Below are 19,571 nucleotides of genomic sequence, written 5' to 3'. Positions count from 1 at the left end.
ATCGTTACTAATACAATGGTATAAGTGAAGAAATCCTCAGGAAAATGCAGAGAATTCTTTTAATTAAGGCACCTTAATAGGAAAATGTCTCTCACACCATTAGACCTTCAATTCTCACATGAGAGGAGCTAGTAAATTACAAGATTTTGCATTTTCACAAACTTTTTCAAGATTAGAATACCTTAAATACCATAGATAATGTTATTTCAAGTATAAATTAGAAGCCTTGTTGGCAACAACCTAAGAAGTTAGAAGATTCAATGAGAATTTAAGGTGAATTGATATTTTGCATAAAATTATCATTACACATGAGTCTTTGTGCCGATATCCTAACAATAATGCAATAATCTTTTGCACCAGATTTGGGGGATGCATATTGGGATAATGGCAAGGCTGGGACTTGGCTCCAAAGAAGAGTTAAGTGACAAATGAGTGTAGTTGAGTAAAGCAGTGAATCAATAATGTAATAATCTTTTGCACCAGATTTGGGGGACACATATTGGGATAATGGCAAGGCTGGGACTTGGCTCCAAAGTAGGGTTAAGTGACAAATGACTGTGGTTGAGTAAAGCAGTGAATCAAGTGTTTTGGATCTGTTTGTGGCAATGGAAAATAGGGCATTTAACTTCATACATGATTAGGTGAAATTGGGTATAGAAACTAGTATCCAAAGGCAAAAATACCATGTGTGGGTTAACTTTTTGAGGAGGATAGGATAGGAGAGTGCGAAAATACCATGTGTGGGTTAACTTTTTAAGGAGGATAGGATAGGAGAGGAGACCTTAGTTACTTGTTCTGTATTGCAGTGGACTTTTTGAGGAGGATAGGATAGGAGAGTGCGAAAATACCATGTGTGGGTTAACTTTTTAAGGAGGATAGGATAGGAGAGGAGACCTTAGTTACTTGTTATGTATTGCAGTGGACAATATTTACAAGGAAGTTATTTGTGTGATGAGTAGCTTGTCTTTTTTAATAACTATCTTGATTGTGCTCTAGGGGCACTCTACAGAGTATGAATATGGGAGAGATGTTGTCATGTAATGCTATATTTGAAAATAGTAAAAATATACTAGAAATTAACAAATTAAAAATAACAAAGGAAATTAGTATCGGCCATAATTAAAATACTTCATTAAAAGAAAATATTTTACTGTGAACTATCAGTAAAATATTTCAACATTCATATTAAATGACATAATTTTATATAATGTATTTTAAATTAAAAAAATTCTTATATTTCCACTTAACTAGGGAGATGTGTAATTTATTTCATTTTTAATATAGAGTTGGACATATTAGATTTTAAAAATATCAATAACAAAGAAAATTTTAACAAGTTTATAAATCAAATATTTCAATACACATGTTAAGTAAAATATTTTTACATAAAACACATAGAGAAAAAGATTGAGAGGATTCTTATTCCATTAATAGCTACTTTCTATTTCAATGTACGAAAGAGAATTGTAATTCTATTAATGCTTAATATGAATTTGATATGTAATATTTTAGAAAATATGAATAATAAAAATAATTAAATATATGTTGATATGAAAAAAATGAGAGAACATGCTTTAATATTTTAATGTGAATTATAAATAAAATGTTTTAATGTCAACTACATAAAATGAGGGAACATGTTTTAATATTTTAATGTGAATTATAAATGGCAGGGCCATTTGAATATACCTGGGAACATGTTTTAATATTTTAATGTGAATTATAAATGGCAGGGCCATTTGAATATACCTAATATTCGTCATGTTTTAATATTTTAATGTGAATTATAAATGGCAGGGCCATTTGAATATACCTAATATTCGTCATAGATAACTGCAATATAGCCAGCCTATGGGCAAATATAGCAATAAGATTGAGAGCAAATAATAAGTTATAGAGGTATCAACCCGGGATCAGAGGGTCGTATACATTAAAGTCAGAAATCGCAGGGGGATTCGAATATCGTGAACAGTTGCTCTGACGCATAGATTGTCGTTTTATTTGTGAAAAATATCGTGCATCGGCCGTGGCTTTCGGGGCACGACGTTCAAACGGGATTCCCGAAAAAAGGACCCACTTATGGCCGATAGTTGAGTGCAAGGAATGCCGGGTCGCTTAAATATGGGAACCATCTTTCTTTTGGCCCTGCAGACCTGATAGAGGAGAGTTCGTTATGGATTTTCATTGGTGGCCTCAAACTCTTCCTCCGCCTCTGCCTGCAACATGGAGGGCAACGGCTGGATATGGGGCTCTCATTTTCTTCTTGTTATACTGGATATTGCAGCACAAGGGTGGAAGGAACGGAGGACGATTGCCTCCAGGACCCCATCCATGGCCAATCATCGGAAATCTCCACCAATTGAAGAAGCCTGTTCATCATGCTCTGAAAGACCTCGCTGACAAATACGGTCCCATCATGTTTCTCCGCTTGGGCTCTGTCCCCACCGTCGTAGTTTCTTCTTCCGAGACAGCCAAACACTTTCTGAAAACTCAGGATTCCATATTTGCCAGCCGACCGGCAACTGCAGCTGGGAAGTACTTATCCTACAATTTCAAGGGTATGGTACTGTCTCCCTATGGAGATTATTGGAGGCAAGTGAGGAAGCTCTGCGTGTTGGAACTCTTTACCTCTAAGAGAATCGAGTCTTTCAAACATGTGCGAGAGGAAGAGGTGTCTGCGATTACCCGGTCCATTTGGGAGCAGAGCCAGAACGGCACAATTGCTGTGAATGTGAGTAAGGCCATCCTCACCCTCTCCTCCAATGTAATTTCTCGAATACTATTCTGGAGGAAAGTTTCTGACGATGACTTGGGAGCTGATGGCAAAGGATTTAAGCACATGTTACTAGAGGTGTCAGCTACTGTAGGAGATGTCAACATTGGAGACTTCATTCCTTATTTGGACTGGATGGACTTGCAAGGCATCAAGCGGCGTATGGTGGAAATAAGTAAAACATACGATGCCTTCGCTGAGAAAATTATAGACGAACATCTTCATGTTGAGGTCGCCGCTCCCTCCAGCGATGGCCAGGCAGAGGCAGAGGCGGAGGAGGAGGAGCATGTTAAAGATTTCGTGGATGTGTTGCTGCAGATGACAGCCGATAACAATCATATAAAGGGAGACACCAAAGCGAGACGGGAAACAGTTAAATCGATTATGTTTGTATGTAGCTAGGAAATCTTAAATCGAGTTAAACAGTTCAATCGATTTTTTTATTATTGTAAATTTAGGAAATCTTTTGGAAGGTCACATAATTGACATCCCTCTTTACTACACTCTGCCCTGTCCTTCAAATTTCAAAATATTCATAGAATCCCCTGAATCTAGATGCAATTAAATTAAGTTCAGCAATTCAATATTACATTGATTTTCCCATTGGTTTGTACAGGACATACTCATCGCTGGAATGGAGACGTCGGCATCCACGTTAGAATGGACGATGAGTGAGCTGCTCAGACATCCCCATGTCCTGAAAAAGTTGCAGGAAGAAATAGAATCCACGGTCGGAAAACGTGGCAAAGTAAACGGATCCGATGTGCTAAGGATGAAGTTCCTCCAATGTGTTGTGAAAGAGACGCTACGATTACATCCACCGGTGCCGCTAGCGCTTCCCCATGAATCTGTAGAGACCGCGAGCGTATGCGGATACAATATACCTAAAAAAACAACAGTAATGGTGAATGTGTGGGCTATTGGAAGGGATCCCAATGTGTGGGGGGTGGATGCTTTGGATTTCAAGCCGGAGAGGTTCATGCATGAATTGGGTGAGCATGATAATATTATGGATTTAGTGACAGGTCAATCAGATTTCAGGATGCTTCCCTTCTCAGCAGGGAGGAGAGGGTGCCCAGGGGCCACCATGGCTATTCCCATGATTGAGCTTGCACTGGCTCAGCTGCTGCACTCTTTTGACTGGAGAGTAGATGGTGATCCATCAGAGCTGGATATGACAGAAGAAGGTGGGTCTTCTATATCAAGACAAGTTCCACTCTTTGCTTTTCCAAAAGTGAGGAGGGAAGGTCTTTGACTGTATGTATGTTGACAAGTATCTGTTTGTGGTACCTAATTTGTATGGTTTTATTAATATAAAGAATATGTCAAGATATTTTCTTTTAACCATGATGATGAATTGGAGTGATTTAGCAATTTGGGTAAAGATTCAGTATCAAATTTTCAGGAATCAATGAATATAATGTCAAGAACAACTACAAGTTGCGAGAAAGGTTGAGGTATTCTTCCAACCTTATCATAATGAGTGACCATTTGACTTTATTGAAGAAAAATACAAACCAACCCATTTTACTAATTACGCAGAGTTTTCATTAAAAAAAATATATCAAAATAATTAACGAGTCTGAAATATTGATTTATATTTCAAAAAAAAATATCAAAATAATATCATGGAGAATAGCATTCATATTCTATCTTAATCCTGATAATGAACCTTCTTTAGGGTTTGAAATGTTGACAGAATAAACACAATACTTTGGATAATCCGGATCATACTACTCCATAAAGTAATTTGTTTTTTATTACGACCAAAACTGCTCAGACTCCTCGCCTAAATCTATTTACATGGTCTGTGATGATTATAAATGAGTGTGATTCCGTGAGTAGACATGTGGAAGACACTGAAATATTAATGGAGAGAAGAAAGGGAGTAGGATCCCCTTTGTCGTAGATAAGCCTTTCTTCACAATCCTGCACTCCCCCTACCGTGTAAAGTATCCCCTGAAAGGTTGGTGTTAGGGGGCAGGGAGCGGAATTGATCCAGCAAGTGTTTCGTTCAAGATCATTTGTAAATGCTCCCTACCCTCTGTAAACACAAGGAAATGAAGTCATTGGTGTGTAGGGAAATTTGTATAGAAAAAATCTATTACACAATTGTTTTTGAAAATTAATATAAATTACTTAAAAATAAAATTAAAATTAAAATTTACAATTATATATATAAAAGTATCTTCTTTAATTTTTAATTGCAACGGTTTTTTCAAACTTGGCTGGATGTATGTTATCAAAATTTTATGCAATAAATGTAAATAACATGTTTTATCTTAAATTTGTCTTGTCTCACCACACCACCTCACGTCATTGCTGGATTATGAGACCATAGATTATTTTGAACTCAATTAATGTTGAGGAATTATGATTGTCCATTTTCATATATAATTGATGTAATCGATGTAATTAAATTAAATTTTAAAGTCAATGATGCATGTTATTTTCCTAATTATGTAATTGGCCTAATTATATTAGGAGCCACGCCACCTCACGTCATTGCTTGCTTATGAGACTATAGATTATTTTGAACTCAAATAATGTTAAGGAATTATGATTATCCATTTTCATATATAATTGATTTAATCGAGTAATTAAATTAAATTTTAAAGTCAATGATGCATGTTATTTTCCTAATTATGTAATTGACCTAATTATAATAGGAGCCACACCACCTCACGTCATTGCTTGCGCTTATGAGACTATAGATTATTTTGAACTCAAATAATGTTGAGGAATTATGATTATCCATTTTCATATATAATTGATATGATCGAAGTAATTAAATTAAATTTTAAAGTCAATGATGCATGTTATTTTCCTAATTATGTAATTGACCTAATTATATTAGGTTTTGAAGTAATTGATGCATGTTATTTTTCTTCAATATATATATTGTTTATAATGGTTTTCCAAATAAATGTATATATAATTAGGAATTTGTTATAATTATTTTCTAAATAAATGTACACATAATTAGGAGTTTGTTATTGGTTTTAATTGTTTTCCAAATAAATGTATATATAATTAGGAACTTGTTATAATTATTTTTTAAATAATTTGGAATTTGTTATATTTAATGTTATTTTGTTAGGCGAAGATTCAAACATGTGGCAATATAATACGATTTATTTATTTATTTAATTTAAATGTATTTAGTCTATTAATAGTTAGATTATGCCTAAATATAGTTTACTTGTGATGCTCTCCAACTTAGTATGAAAGAAATGTTATAATATCTTGTTTTATCAAATTACATAAAAATTTAAAAATTTAAAATAAAATTATTTAAAATATGTGTGTCTATGAGGGGCAACTCTATTGGCAAGCCCATGTAAATCTAAGTGTTATGATCAAAGTGATTCAACTTCAAACCCCCCACACTAACCTATGTCTGCAAAGGAGACTGCAAAGGAGACTACAGACACCTAGAGGTTATAATGGTTGTGGATGGAATCAACCCATGCAAGTACGAAACCAAATTTAAAATAATATTATGTAAACTGAGAATAACTCAAAATCAAAATTTATTACATTAAGAAATTATTGAATGTTAATTCCCAACCAATTTGGTATATATATATATAACCTACCTCCAAAGGTGAAGAAAGATAGAGTTGGAGCAAATGGCAGTACAATAACCCAAGTAGTAAATTTGAATCAAGCAAGAGATTCTATAAAATACTTCAAAGTTAATATTTTATTATGTATAATTAATAAAAACATGTTAAGAATAGAATTAGTATAAACATTCTTGAAAGCCTAGAAATTTGAAAACACTCCGTAAAAAAATAATTTAAATTATTTAAACTTTGTAACAGTCGAGTATTATGCCACAAGACTATGCCATGTTCAACTATAACATGCGATAACACAAAACTCTAAAACTAGCATTTGCACTGAGACGCGCAAAGCAACACCGATAGGATATGTGGACCCTGGTTTCATCCATGTTACAGTCAAACAAAGCTTACTAGGAAGTGACAAGTGGTAGATGAGGAGTGGTATTAGCGGTATGTATATTGGAACTTTTAAAATGAAACCAGATGAAATACTTGCGATATTGAGTAGCTCTGAATAGTGGCTTTTAGTTTATAAAGAAGATGTGTCTTTTCACAAAGTGACTGTAGTTTATTGATCGGAGAATTTTCCAATACCAAAACTCTGATACATATAACATTGGCCCTTTATAGTAATAAACATATTATATAACCAAATTAGTCTAAAATATATAAAGTGGTTGTAGTTTATCGTAAGTACAAGATCTTCCAGAAGCGGCCCCTTGATTATCCATGTAATCAGAATAAAATAGAGTAGTGAGCGTTTTATTATAAACCACACAAATCTTAACAAGTCATAGAGAAAATCGTAATAACAACTCGAAACCTTAAGACAATAGTTGTACAAACTATATAACATCGATCAAACCATAGTGTGACAAGTGGAAAGCGTAGATAGGTATCACAGGTTTTAACATGACACACTTTACAAATTTGCGATTTTTCAAAGCTCTGGCACAACGAACACGAAATCACATTAAAACATTATAATAAAGCTAATCACATTCGGATATGACATTGGCAATCGTCGATTATCAGAGGTGACACTATATGAAAATTGTGATATCGTCGAATGCAATATCATGATGAACCCGTTTTAATAATGATATCAGGTTCATCACTAAATCGGTGATCGACAATTTTAAGTTGTCACACAAAACAAAAGCAACGATATGAGAACGGACGCGATATTTCAATTAATCAAAATTTAAATTAAATTGGGTCTGTGTATCAGAGCTTTGAGCAAATCAGAGGTTTTTAAATAACTCATGGAAAAAAACTTTAAACAAAACCTAAGAATCATCTACTAACATTATAGGAATGATTGAATGAAAAATGTACCAACTAAATGAAAACATGTAAAACCTTTAAAAACATCAACCCATGCATGCATCATGCAAATTGTGGGCCATGTTTTATAATGCAATTTTATCTAACTTATGTTTGTGCATTCAAACAACTTTATGTTAAAAGTTAACTATCAACCGACATCCATAGTAGCCATTCTATACATGAATGACAAATGTACATACCATATTTTATAATGAAATTTTAAGTTATCATTGTTTTAGACATCTACACTGAATTATAAGATTCATTCAAATGCAAAATTTAGACCTCACATTTTGTAATTTGCAATTTTAATATATCCATATCAAATAAATTGACAAAACAAATTTAAACAAAACCTAAGAATCATCTAGTAACATTATAAGAATGATTGAATGCAAAATGTACCAACTAAATGCAAATTTACTTTCATTGCTACATATTCATGAACTTAAATATGTAAAACCAAGTTTGCCCAAATCGGTTCCATTCAATGGTTTTTTTAGGTCGGCCTTTCAACTAAGAAAACGCGTTGTATATTGAGTACTCATACTCGTTGTATGGCTTGTTTCCAACATTAATATGTATAAATATGCAATTTCTTGTTTAAATTTCTTTCTAGATCTGAATTGAGCGAACCCTTTCTCAGTATATTCTTTGGCTCTTTGACAGGCCAAGATATGCATGTTTGCTATCACTATTTCCAGTCTCCAATTTTTCCCATAGGTCACTTATACTGAATATTGAAGGAACACTTCAATTTGGGTAATCATGTAGCAGTCCTATCAGGTCACAACCATGAATAAGAGGCTTTACAAAAGATTTTATCTCACATAAAACTTCAACTAAAGCCATAGTTTAGCTACCATGAACTGTAAGCCATAAGTTATAGAATTTTTTTGTGTGTGGCTTGGATGAGTATACAAATTCAACATTTTTGAAAATGATACCTTCACAGACTTTGTCCAACAATTGCACATTTTTCCATCATAATCTATTGTTGGTACTTTCTAAGTCATTTGTATTATGCGAGCTTTACTGATGTGTTCAGTGCTAGGAGGAGCAACTCCAAGAGATAGGCCTCCATTAATGAGTTCAAAGTGAATTTCAACAGTGTTTCTGCCACCCATTTGTAAAGGGTATCTGGACCTACCCTCAAGAAATATACAACACCTTTTTTTAAAGAAATCGTAACCAATTTCTTTAAGCCTCCTGCACGTGTTCTACTGCATCCTTTGCACCCAAGATGCTCAAAATTTTCAAAATTTTCATAAACACTTTAAGTTTTGATAGTGATAATTATCAAGTCATGGATAGCATTGTTTGCATATTTTCTGAACTGGGCCTACTACAGAAGTTGTAGGGTAAAATCCAACCAAAATTAAAGGTTGATTAATGCCTTCATTCCTTGGCTAAACAACTATCTTACTGGGCAATTGTGTTTTAAAGTTCCCTTGGCTAGGTGCCTTTCCTATGCTGCTACAAATTCCTTATGCAAATTTTGCTTCCATTTTTAGTCTACATTCTTTACCTACAAATTGACACCCCCTACACATCGGTAGGTAATTGGCACAATGCAACATAGATTCTAGGGAGCTCCACCTAGGCATCATGCATCAACAACATCTGACCATATCACCTCACCGAGTCATGTGATGATTAGACAACTTAGGAATGAATCCATGTAAAGTTCCATATCCACCATGAACAAGACACACACCTTGACTATCACCACAAGGGCAACCTAATGATCCCTATCACCAAATCATGGGATCTATTCCTTGTTTCCTATTCCGTATATGTTTCCAGTACAGAAATCTAGATGAAATGTGTCAAAAACTTTTCTAAAGCATGTCCTTTCCAATCTCAAGAAACTTCTAAGGGAATTTCTAGATCATATTAAACAAGTTGCCTTTGATACCCACCTGAGACAAATTTGGTCATATATGTTTTCTCTTTGTCTCTCTAGAGATATATATCATTTATGCATTTCCTCAAACTCTGAAATATGATATTGGGGAATTTTTTACATTTTTTCACATCAGGTGATCTAACAATAAATAGTAGCAGATCTGGATTGTTGAGTGCTTACATCCATCTAAATTCACCTAAAATGTATCTTAATACTACTTCATGGTCATTTTAGTGTTACCTTTTGTGCAATTATATCTTTTTATACTTGCATGATTATTGTTAGCTTGTGAAAAATGGTCAATACGTTGATGTATCTATGGAGCAATGACTATGTGTCTGGATATAGTAGGAGTCATGAAATTTGAATTTTTTTTTTTTAAAGAACTATTGAAAACCCTTTTTTCTCTTTGGAAGATGAACAATCAAAGCTTTGTTTCTTTAGAGATTTTGCTATAGCTACCATCTTTTCTTGTAATAGACAAAAAAAATTGAATGTTTATATCTAGCCCTTTACTGAAGGAGTGAAATTATATCGTTTGTATCATGTGCATTAATATATTTGCTTCACAATAGAGGCATCACAATGTTCGGATTTGTATTGGATCGTGGTTTTTTATATACACTATTAGCCTTTGAATTTTTGTTGGTGTTGTAGATTCTTAGCGAAGTGACTGTCTCGCCATAAGTTTTTAATCATTTTATCATATTTGAGGTGTGTTTTATTCTTTAGATTTAAGGCTGACCTAATTTGCTTAGCTTTGGAAATTTTATGTTCAATCCTCCAAGGTTGATTGTTCTATTATTCTTTTCTTGCATAATATTGCAATTTTGCATATGAAGTTGAGGGTTCCCATGGCCATACTTACACAAATACAATGGTTTTCAGTTGTTAGTGAGTGTAATGTACCTTCTACACTTATACACTCACTATAAAGGATCTAATGGCCTAGATTGCAAGTTAAATGGTGAAAAAAATAATCAATAACAATTTTTTTTTTTAAATTGCTAACATGTTTTCATGCAATCCCACTTTTTTTGTTTAAGTATTTGTATTAATTGATTTTTTCAACAGTCCATGGCATCAAAGGTGGCATGAGACTTGCCTCTTGGAGCTTTGTTTTTTGCAGGTATTTCCAAATTTATCTATCATGTTCACTTGCTAGACACTCATGAGGTCAGAAGATGCGAAATGGAATGAATGGAGAAGAGATGCAAATTCCAAATGCATCATATACTCACCAAAATTCTTGTCCCTGCTTTGAGTAGAATCAGTGAAAGTGTTGTCACATATTTACAAAAATTTTGGAAGGTAATATGCATGCTTTTTGTTTTTGTTTTTGTGGGTATCTGATGATTTCTTTTTGGTTAACATGGAATCTGACAATTTTAACATTGTTGTAATTGTATATAATTTTGCAATCTAAATCGACTTATAAATCCAATTTTTCATTTAACATAGTTACCGATCAAATGGGAACTATTACCTCAAAATGGGTACTCTAGCCCAAAGACCCCCAAAAAACATGAAAAAACAACCCAAAAATGAAAATTGTTTATGCTGGAACGATGTTTTTTTTTTAGTGTAAATTTTCAATAATTTTTTAAAATAGAAGTAAAAACCATTTTTGTTTTGAAAAATGGATGAAAAAACACCCTTAAAAAAAGTGTTTATTCTGGAATAACAAAAAAAAATTGGGTTACATTTTTGACATTTTTTAGCAATGGAATTAAAGATAAAATAACCAGACTTTGAAAAACTGTAAAATTCCAACAATTCTCAGACATGATGTTAAAGATAAAATATTATATATCAAATCTTGATAATTCCAACAATTTCCATCCATGTTATTAGAGATAAAATATCATGACTTAGAAAAACATTAAACTCTTGACAATTTTTCAACCATGTAATTAAAACCAAAGATTATGACTACAAAAAAATCTCAAGTTTTCAAAATATTTCAAGCATGACATTATGGAAAAATTTCATGACAAAAAACTTTAAAAATGAACACTCAAAAGTAATTTATTCTTTAAATGCTAAATATATAGCGATTTTAAAATCTTAGCCTAAGACATTTCGATACATTGCAACAAAAATTTAAAAATCAACCATCAAATTGACACGCGGTGTAGGTGAACTCGACCCGTTGTAATGAAAACTTAATGACCAACCATAAAATTGATACATTGTGGGGGCAGACTCGATTCATTATAATAAAAATTTTAAAATCAACTATCAAATTGCCCAAAATAGGATCGAGTTGCTAGACGAGCATTGACACAAACTCCATAGAAAAAAATAAAAATAAAAACCAAAATAAAAAATAAATGTATAAAAAAAAAAAAAATGAAAAATACAAAAGAAAACAAAAATTCAAATATTGCAAAAAAGATTAAAAAACACACACACAAAAAAAATAATACGAAAGAAAACAAAAATTTTAATATTGATAAAAAAAGGAAAACACAAAAATAATAAAAAGAAAACAAAATTTAAATATTGAAAAAAAAATAAAAACAATAAAAAACACAAAAATAATACAAAAAAGATTCAAATATTGAAAAAAAACAATAAAAAAATACAAAAAATAGTACAAAAGAAAAAAATCAGAGTTTTTACAAATACTTTGAGAAAAATCACATTAGAAAATATTTCTCGACGCGTTTCAAACGAACTAAAGTGACTACATGTTAAATAGGGATGGAAGATCTAATAATTTAAAAATAATAATAATAAAAAAACAAATATTATAAAAAAATTAAAAATAGTAAAAATAACATAAAAGACACCAAAAATTCAAATATAGAAAAAAACAAACAAACATAAAAAACAAACATAATTTTTTATTATTATTTTGTTTTTTATTAAAAAAAAAAAAAAAAAACAAACAAACAAACAAACAAAACAAAAACATGACAAAAAAATCAACTATAAAAGAAGGCAAAAAAAAAAAAAAATGTAAAAGATAAAATAAAATTAACTTATAAATATAAAAAAATAAAAATAAAAATAGACATAATTTAACAAAAAATAAGTAAATTAACAAAACAAAAATTAAAAAACAATTTTTTAAATAAAAAAAGATACATAAAAATAAATAAATAAAAACCAATTAAAAAAGAAATTAAAAAATTGAATTAAAAAAACATTAATAAAATAAATAAATAAAATCCGACCACGGGCGGGTTTGGCTGTGGCCATGGGCAGAGAGGCGAGTTGTGTGCAACTGCCTCCCCGCCGTGCCCGTGGCCAATTTTTATTTTTACTTTATTTTATTTTTTTTAATTAATTTTTTTTAATTTTTTTTTTCAATTTTTTTTTTTAATTTTTTCTTGTAACTATATTAATATATTTTTTTTTTAATTGTTTGGTTTTTTTTTTTTTTTCAATTTTTCAATTGTTTTTTTTCATTTTTTATTTTTTAATTTTATGATTTTTTTTTTTTAGTTCTTCCATTTAACTTCTTTTTTTAATTTAATTTCTTTAAAAAAAAAAAAAAAAAAAAAAAAAAAAAAAAAACATTTTTTTTTTAAATTGTGTTTAAGGTTTTATTATTATTATTATTATTAGCTTAAAAAAATCTCTATAGATGTCTGTTTTTTTGGTTTAATTTTCAATTTTTTTTGTTTTGTTTAAATTATATGTTTTTTTTTAATATTTTTATTTATTTATTTTTAATTTTTTTTTTTTAATTTTTATTTTTTTTTATTTTTACAATTTATTTATTTATTTTTATGGGTGTTTTTTATTTGTCTTTTTATATATATTTTTTATTATTTGAGATTTTTTTGTCATGTTATTTGTTTTTTGTTTTTTTTTTTTTTTTTAACCAACATGAAAATCACAAATACTTAAAAAAATATCCACATTTAATACATTAGAAAATTTAAAGTGTAAAAAATAAACCTTTTAAACAAAAAGGGTTGATGTTGCATCAACACTTTTCAAAATCAAGATGAAAATCACTAACATTCAAAAAAAATGTTCATACTTGATACATAAAGAAATTTATAGCGTCAAAAATCAACCCTCTAGAAAAATGGGGTTGATGTTACATGAGCACTTTTCAAAATTAGCATGAAAATCACTAACGTCTAAAAAAAATGTCCATACTAAATTTTTCAAAATCAAGATGAAAATCACTAACATTTAAAAAAAAGTGTTCATACTTGATACATAAAAAAAATTAAAGTGTCAAAAATCAACCCTCTAAAAAAGGGGGGTTGATGCACTTTTCAAAATTAGCATGAAAATCACTAACATCTAAAAAAAATTATTCATACTTGATACATAAGAAAATTTAAAGTGCCAAAAATATGCTAAAAAAAGGTGTATTCTACATCACCACTTTTCAAAATTGGGTGATTTTTTGCTACCTCAAAAAACAGTACCAGTTCGTTTTCTTGTTTGATCGGTAACTATGTTATTTATGGTGAGTAAAACTGTACTCTATGGGTGAAGCTATTTTCTCAGAAACATTCCTATCACTTAGAAGCACTAAAAATAGCTTAGTGCTAAAACATCTATTGAAGATGGACAAAAACATTTTTAGGAAACAAGAAGAAACATCTACAAATTTCTCTTTGTTTTTCTTTCCTGGGAGTTATAAAGTTAAGTCTTAGAAGCCCCCTTTATTTTTTCCCATTCTATATTTTGAATTTTACATTTATGCCCATTATTCTATTGGAATATAACTCATGTTTGATTTAGTGACACTTTCATATCACTTTGTAACTCACTTGAACATCCTTATGTCCTTGTTTTAATTAAAAACATTTCACTTATTTCTGTTTCATTTCTTAATTCCTTAAAATGATAAAATTTTAAGAAATTGAAATTAACCTTTTGAATATTTTATCTTTTCATTTGCTTCCCATCTCCTTTATATATAATTAATTTTAATTTTAATTTAAAGAGAAAAACTATATAAAAAGAGACTGGATGAAAAAAAAGGAATGGTTGAGAAATAATGTAGCTTCTCTTTTAATCATTTCTTTATTTGGATTTTAATCAAAAGGAAAAAAATAAAAAATAAAAAAATTGTAACACAAAAGCAAAGTGGTTTTAGTTTTTTTTTTTTAGTTACCATAAAATATTTAATATATGTTTTTTTATTTTTATTTTCCTTAAATTAGAAATAGAATTGTATCAATCTACATATATTGTTGATCTTGATGATAATTAACATTTACTAAGGTTTAAAATTGATTTAATAGTATTGAAAAAGATGTGAGAATTATTTATGAATTGCGCTAAACCAATCCCTTCGCATCGGACTATGTAATTCCCTTGGCATCCTCCTACCATGGTTGATAGGTGGGTTCAAAGGGCAGTGCCCTTAAGTTCTAACTTCTATGCACACATTTCATGAGTCTATATTTATTGACTTCAAAGGATATTGCCTCTAAGTTACAACTTTCATGCACACACTTGATGAGTTTGTATTTATTGACTTCAATAATGTGCACATGTATCATTTTCAACGATTTCTTTATATAAGAAAATACCAACTAATAATTAATATTACTATGTTTATGTGCCAACTATATAACATGTATTTAGAGATGGATATATACTTATAGTTATAAAATTGACAATAGATTTACTCACTAAAATTTACAAATACACATATTCTACCCATTTCTAATTTTAAACTTATAATTTTTCAAATGAAAATATAAAACTCGTTAATATATATGAAAGTTAATTTTATATATATTCTATTCATTACTTTACTTAATTTACATAGCATGTCTATCGCTTAATCAATTCATATAATTTTATATATATTGTATTCATTACATTACTTAATTTATATAGTAATATGTCTATTGCTATGTTGCATTACTAACTAAAGTTGTATGTATTGATATGGCATCCATGTTCTTTCAGTTTTCTAATGGTGTTAAAACAAATGGCACTTCTCCTTCAACGTTTTCTTCAACTAGATAGAAATTATCCTTAGGTTGATTATGAAAATCCATTGGGTGCTCTTCTTCTCTCAACTTTAGTTGAGTGCTTTCATTCAGATCTAAGATTTCATGTTGTTTGACATTTTCCATCACATTTGGGATCTCCTGCTTGTGGGAAGTATCAAAAAAATTCGAGATCTCTAACTTTTCAACATCACAACTGTCAACAATTCTTCGAAAATCATCCTTTGGCTTTGGAATTGTCTCTCCTTCCAGGCATTTTTCGACATTTTCCAAGGTGTATTTTTCCACTTGAGCATTATTATGATCAATATCTTTTGAACCTCTGCAATCTAGTTCAAAGGATGCATATGTCACCTCTTATTTCTTCGTGGTTCCTTCTGTGCAACCAATATCATCTATTTGGGCATGATCGTCATTTTGCGAATGATTCAACTTGGATGGTGGATTGAAGGTGATTGTTCAAACAAGTGCTCAACAAAAGCGAATTGCACACAGTTCATTTCTCCAAACACAGGTAATCCAGTGCATAAATGATCCTGTAACGACGGCTTCGTTGGAGATGGATTTACAGGGTGATGGATGTCGCAAAGGTATATTTGAAAAAAAAATCCAAATGCGTTGAATATAATTTTGTATATTTATAAAACTTAGTTCATTATGAATGTCTTTTGAAACATTGTAAACTTCAAAACTAAGTCTTGCCTTCAATTTTTCCCATTAAATTTGAAATTCATGAAAGTAAACTCCGTACAAATCAACCAATTAATCTAATTAATTTGTTTAATTTTTTTATTTACTTCTCAACAAGATGCTTTCTCTTTTTTATTTCAGGGTATTTGGATCTTTGTTATCCATCTATTATACCATAAATTCACCTACTCTAATGATCGAGAGCCCTATTAATTCACAATATAATCACAGTAACACATATATCTCTTTATATGTTGTAAATGACTCCATAATATTATAATGCAGAACATAATTTTTTAGTTTTTATTAGTTGAAAGGTATATTTAAAACCCATGAGATGGTTAAGAGTAATTCAAAGAAACTAATTCAATAACAGTGTATCTCATTCAATAAGTTTTGGATGAGAGCATTGTTTGAAAAATTGTGGTAGCAATTAGGTCCAATGAAAATTGGGATATTCTGGAGATAACATAAAATCAAAAGGGGAACAACACCCATTAGTATCAACCACCTGAATCAAAACATTATAGTCATTGATGAAGTAATTATTGTAACAAAAGAAGATAAACAATACATAGAGATGATAAAGCATGAACATGGTTAATCCCACTTTGTAGATGCAAGTGCAGATGATCAAATTGAAATTGATATCAAGTATTATAAGTTTACTTAAGAAATTTAAACTAACAAATCATTATCTTATTATAAATCCACATAAAAATTAAAGCTACAATAATTAGTGTTAAAATTATTAGCAATTATACTTAAGAGAAAATGTTGAAATTCTGAAAAATGTTTATAGTCATTGGTCTCGCCAGAATTGTAGCTCATGGTCTCATGGAGAGATGAAATTGTTAGTTATGGCCTTGCATTGTGATAATGCCGGTTGATATGATGCTATACAGATGGGATTACCAATCAGATTCTTCTTATGAGATTCTTCGGATTGAGAGTAACCATGTACCATTATAAATACCTCCCTAGTTAAGAGGGAGTGTTGTAGAATGTAACTAGGTTCGGTCTTCATAATGATTTGTAATTGTGAATTTGTGAAGAAGAAAAAGATGATGTATTTTGTAATACTTGCATCATAAGTTTCATGAACAAGGAGTTTTATTATAGGTAAAAGACTTCTTCTTGATGTCTTTGGAAGTTCTTCGTCTTGTCATAAATATAATTAAGTCATTTATATAAAGTCATGTGAAAGATATGTCATTTATGTAAAAAGTTGCACTTCAAGACATTGTCACTGTCTCTCTTGTGGTCAGCTAAAATAAAAACTATATTCTCCTGGTAAAGAAGTCGGCTTACCTCCAAGATCGTATGTTGTCTTAGATAAAAATAATAAGTCACTATATAAAGAGTGACTTGACCTCATTGTAGCACCAAGCAATTCAGGGATCTGATCGACAAAAATGTGTATCTCAGTGCAAAGTGACAAGGCTAATACAGTGAGGAAGAAAAGCTTCAACAATGCGTAAATGTCTCATCTTTGCAATATTAACGAAGGACCAACGAAGGACCGAAGAATGTCTCATCTCTACAAAGGACTGAAGATTGTTCTAGGAAAATAGTCGTTCGGTTGAGGGCTATAACAAGTGCAGAGCAACGCTGGAAGAAACCGAGTCACGGAGACTCTTGTGGACCGAAGAAAGAGATCAGTGAAGACCGAGACTCTGCCATACAATGTGAAAGAGAAAGACTGTGTTAAGAACTGCGAGATAAAGATTCAAACTCTGCCATATAGTACGAAGGAGAAAGACTATGTCAAGGACTGTGAGATAGAAACCGAGACATTCTAGGTGACAATGCCATACAGTTTGATGAAGGAGGACTAAAGTATGAATGTCAAGGGATGCAAGAGATAATGACAGATGTCTTGAAGGTGAACTTGTATTAAGTATCTTTGTCAAGGATCTTGGTATTAGCCAATAAGTATCTATAAAAAGAGTCTCTGCAGTTTTCCCCTCAAAAGGAGGGGTTTTAGCCTTGGCTTGTAGCCTAACTATTGTGTCACTGATGTTATTGTTTTGATAGTTATTTGATGTACTAAACACTATAATAATGATGAGAAAAGATAATAAGTAAAGATGTTACATGAGTAGTTATCATGTAAGAGAATTTAAATTAATGTTTTCTCTAGCCAATTCTCAACACATTCAAAATACCAACTATTAGGAATTAAGCAGTGGAAATACATAAATGAGAAAAAGAAAGAAAAAGGGATTAAGTGTTTGGGGTGACCGAGAGTAATCCACAGGTAGCGTTGAAGTCCATAAAATATGATACCCATTAGCACATCATTCATGGTCTATAAAACAATGCCAATCCTAATCGTAGAAAGTTCCAAAATTAACAGCAACTGACAAATTACCCGTCCAACAGAATTTTTGATGTGTTGAATGTCTTCCATTGTGAAAGTGGCAGAAAACATGAATTTAGGCATCCACTCCACTCCAGGGCCTCCCCGAATTGGCAACTCACTGTCATCCATCCATTTCACACTTAATAAACTGCTGATCAAATCTAGCAATGTGTACCAAATTATAAGCACAACCGTGAAAACCTGCTGGCATACACTATGAATGGTGAACCCATGGATTTGGGATTTATGAGATTTTGGAAAGAGCTGCGTACATTCAGAAGTGGGATCATTGCGATTATCAACCCCGGTAGAGCAGGCAAGGAATAAAGACTTGAGAGAACGCATGACGCAAGTTAAGAATCATTGTCACTGATGTCGTGTGGGTCTTGTAGTTGAGAAAATGAAACTCCTACAGAGGACGAGAAGGAGGAAGCCGCCTAAGATGCATATCGAAAATGTAGTCATTCACATATTCACTGTATTCTTCAAGTCCAGAAGGAAAGTTTTGAACAAAAACATGATCATTCACATCCACTTCCACTCTGCAACTCCTTTGTCTTCTTTTGTCTGTGACCATAGAAAAAAGCTCCTGATTAGTTCAATATGGTAAAAGCAGAACAATTATACCAGTGCATTCACAGATCCTCCATGAATATACAAAGTAGGAAAGAATTGAGTATATGATACCATGATTGAAGAGAATTGGGGGTTCTGAGGCAACATGATATCCCAGATGGTTTTCTTGGCGTGAGAAACATCGATGGGCTGGTCAAACTCATAGATGACATGCACACACGATGAAAATTCAACATATCGAAGCGTCCAAGTCATTTCACATCCTTAATGAACTCTGAAATCTTTGAAAGCTCGATCAACACTACATTATGATGAAATAAAAGACCCTTCACTCTGGGATCCCACGCACAGGCAGTGAGAAATGCATCATTCGGAGAATTCACACATGAACCAAAGGCTTGCAACATGTTCTGGAATC

The 19,571-nt window shown here is 31.4% G+C and overlaps 1 protein-coding gene across 1 annotated transcript; it reads left to right on the top strand.

Annotated features, from left to right (window-relative positions):
• The first annotated feature begins 2,159 nt into the window (after positions 1–2,159).
• LOC149253173 (cytochrome P450 750A1-like) lies at positions 2,160–4,117 on the top strand. The gene is made up of 2 exons (XM_089456763.1): positions 2,160–3,163; positions 3,390–4,117. The coding sequence occupies exons 1-2, from the start codon at positions 2,174–2,176 to the stop codon at positions 4,026–4,028; spliced, it is 1,629 nt and encodes a 542-aa protein (XP_089312889.1). The 5' UTR covers positions 2,160–2,173; the 3' UTR covers positions 4,029–4,117.
• The last annotated feature ends 15,454 nt before the right edge of the window (positions 4,118–19,571 follow it).

The sequence above is a fragment of the Pinus tabuliformis genome, chromosome 7, assembly GCF_031772625.1.
Source record: "Pinus tabuliformis cultivar Carrire ecotype Pingquan chromosome 7, CPIR1, whole genome shotgun sequence".
Lineage (NCBI taxonomy): Eukaryota > Viridiplantae > Streptophyta > Pinopsida > Pinales > Pinaceae > Pinus > Pinus tabuliformis.
This window is presented reverse-complemented; position numbering and strand designations above follow the sequence as displayed.

Coding starts and splice junctions, on each gene's coding strand:
- LOC149253173 (XM_089456763.1), top strand. CDS start 2,174: ATGGATTTTCATTGGTGGCCTCAAACTCTTCCTCCGCCTCTGCCTGCA. Junction 3,164..3,389: donor CAGTTAAATCGATTATGTTT/GTATGTAGCTAG, acceptor TGGTTTGTACAG/GACATACTCATCGCTGGAAT.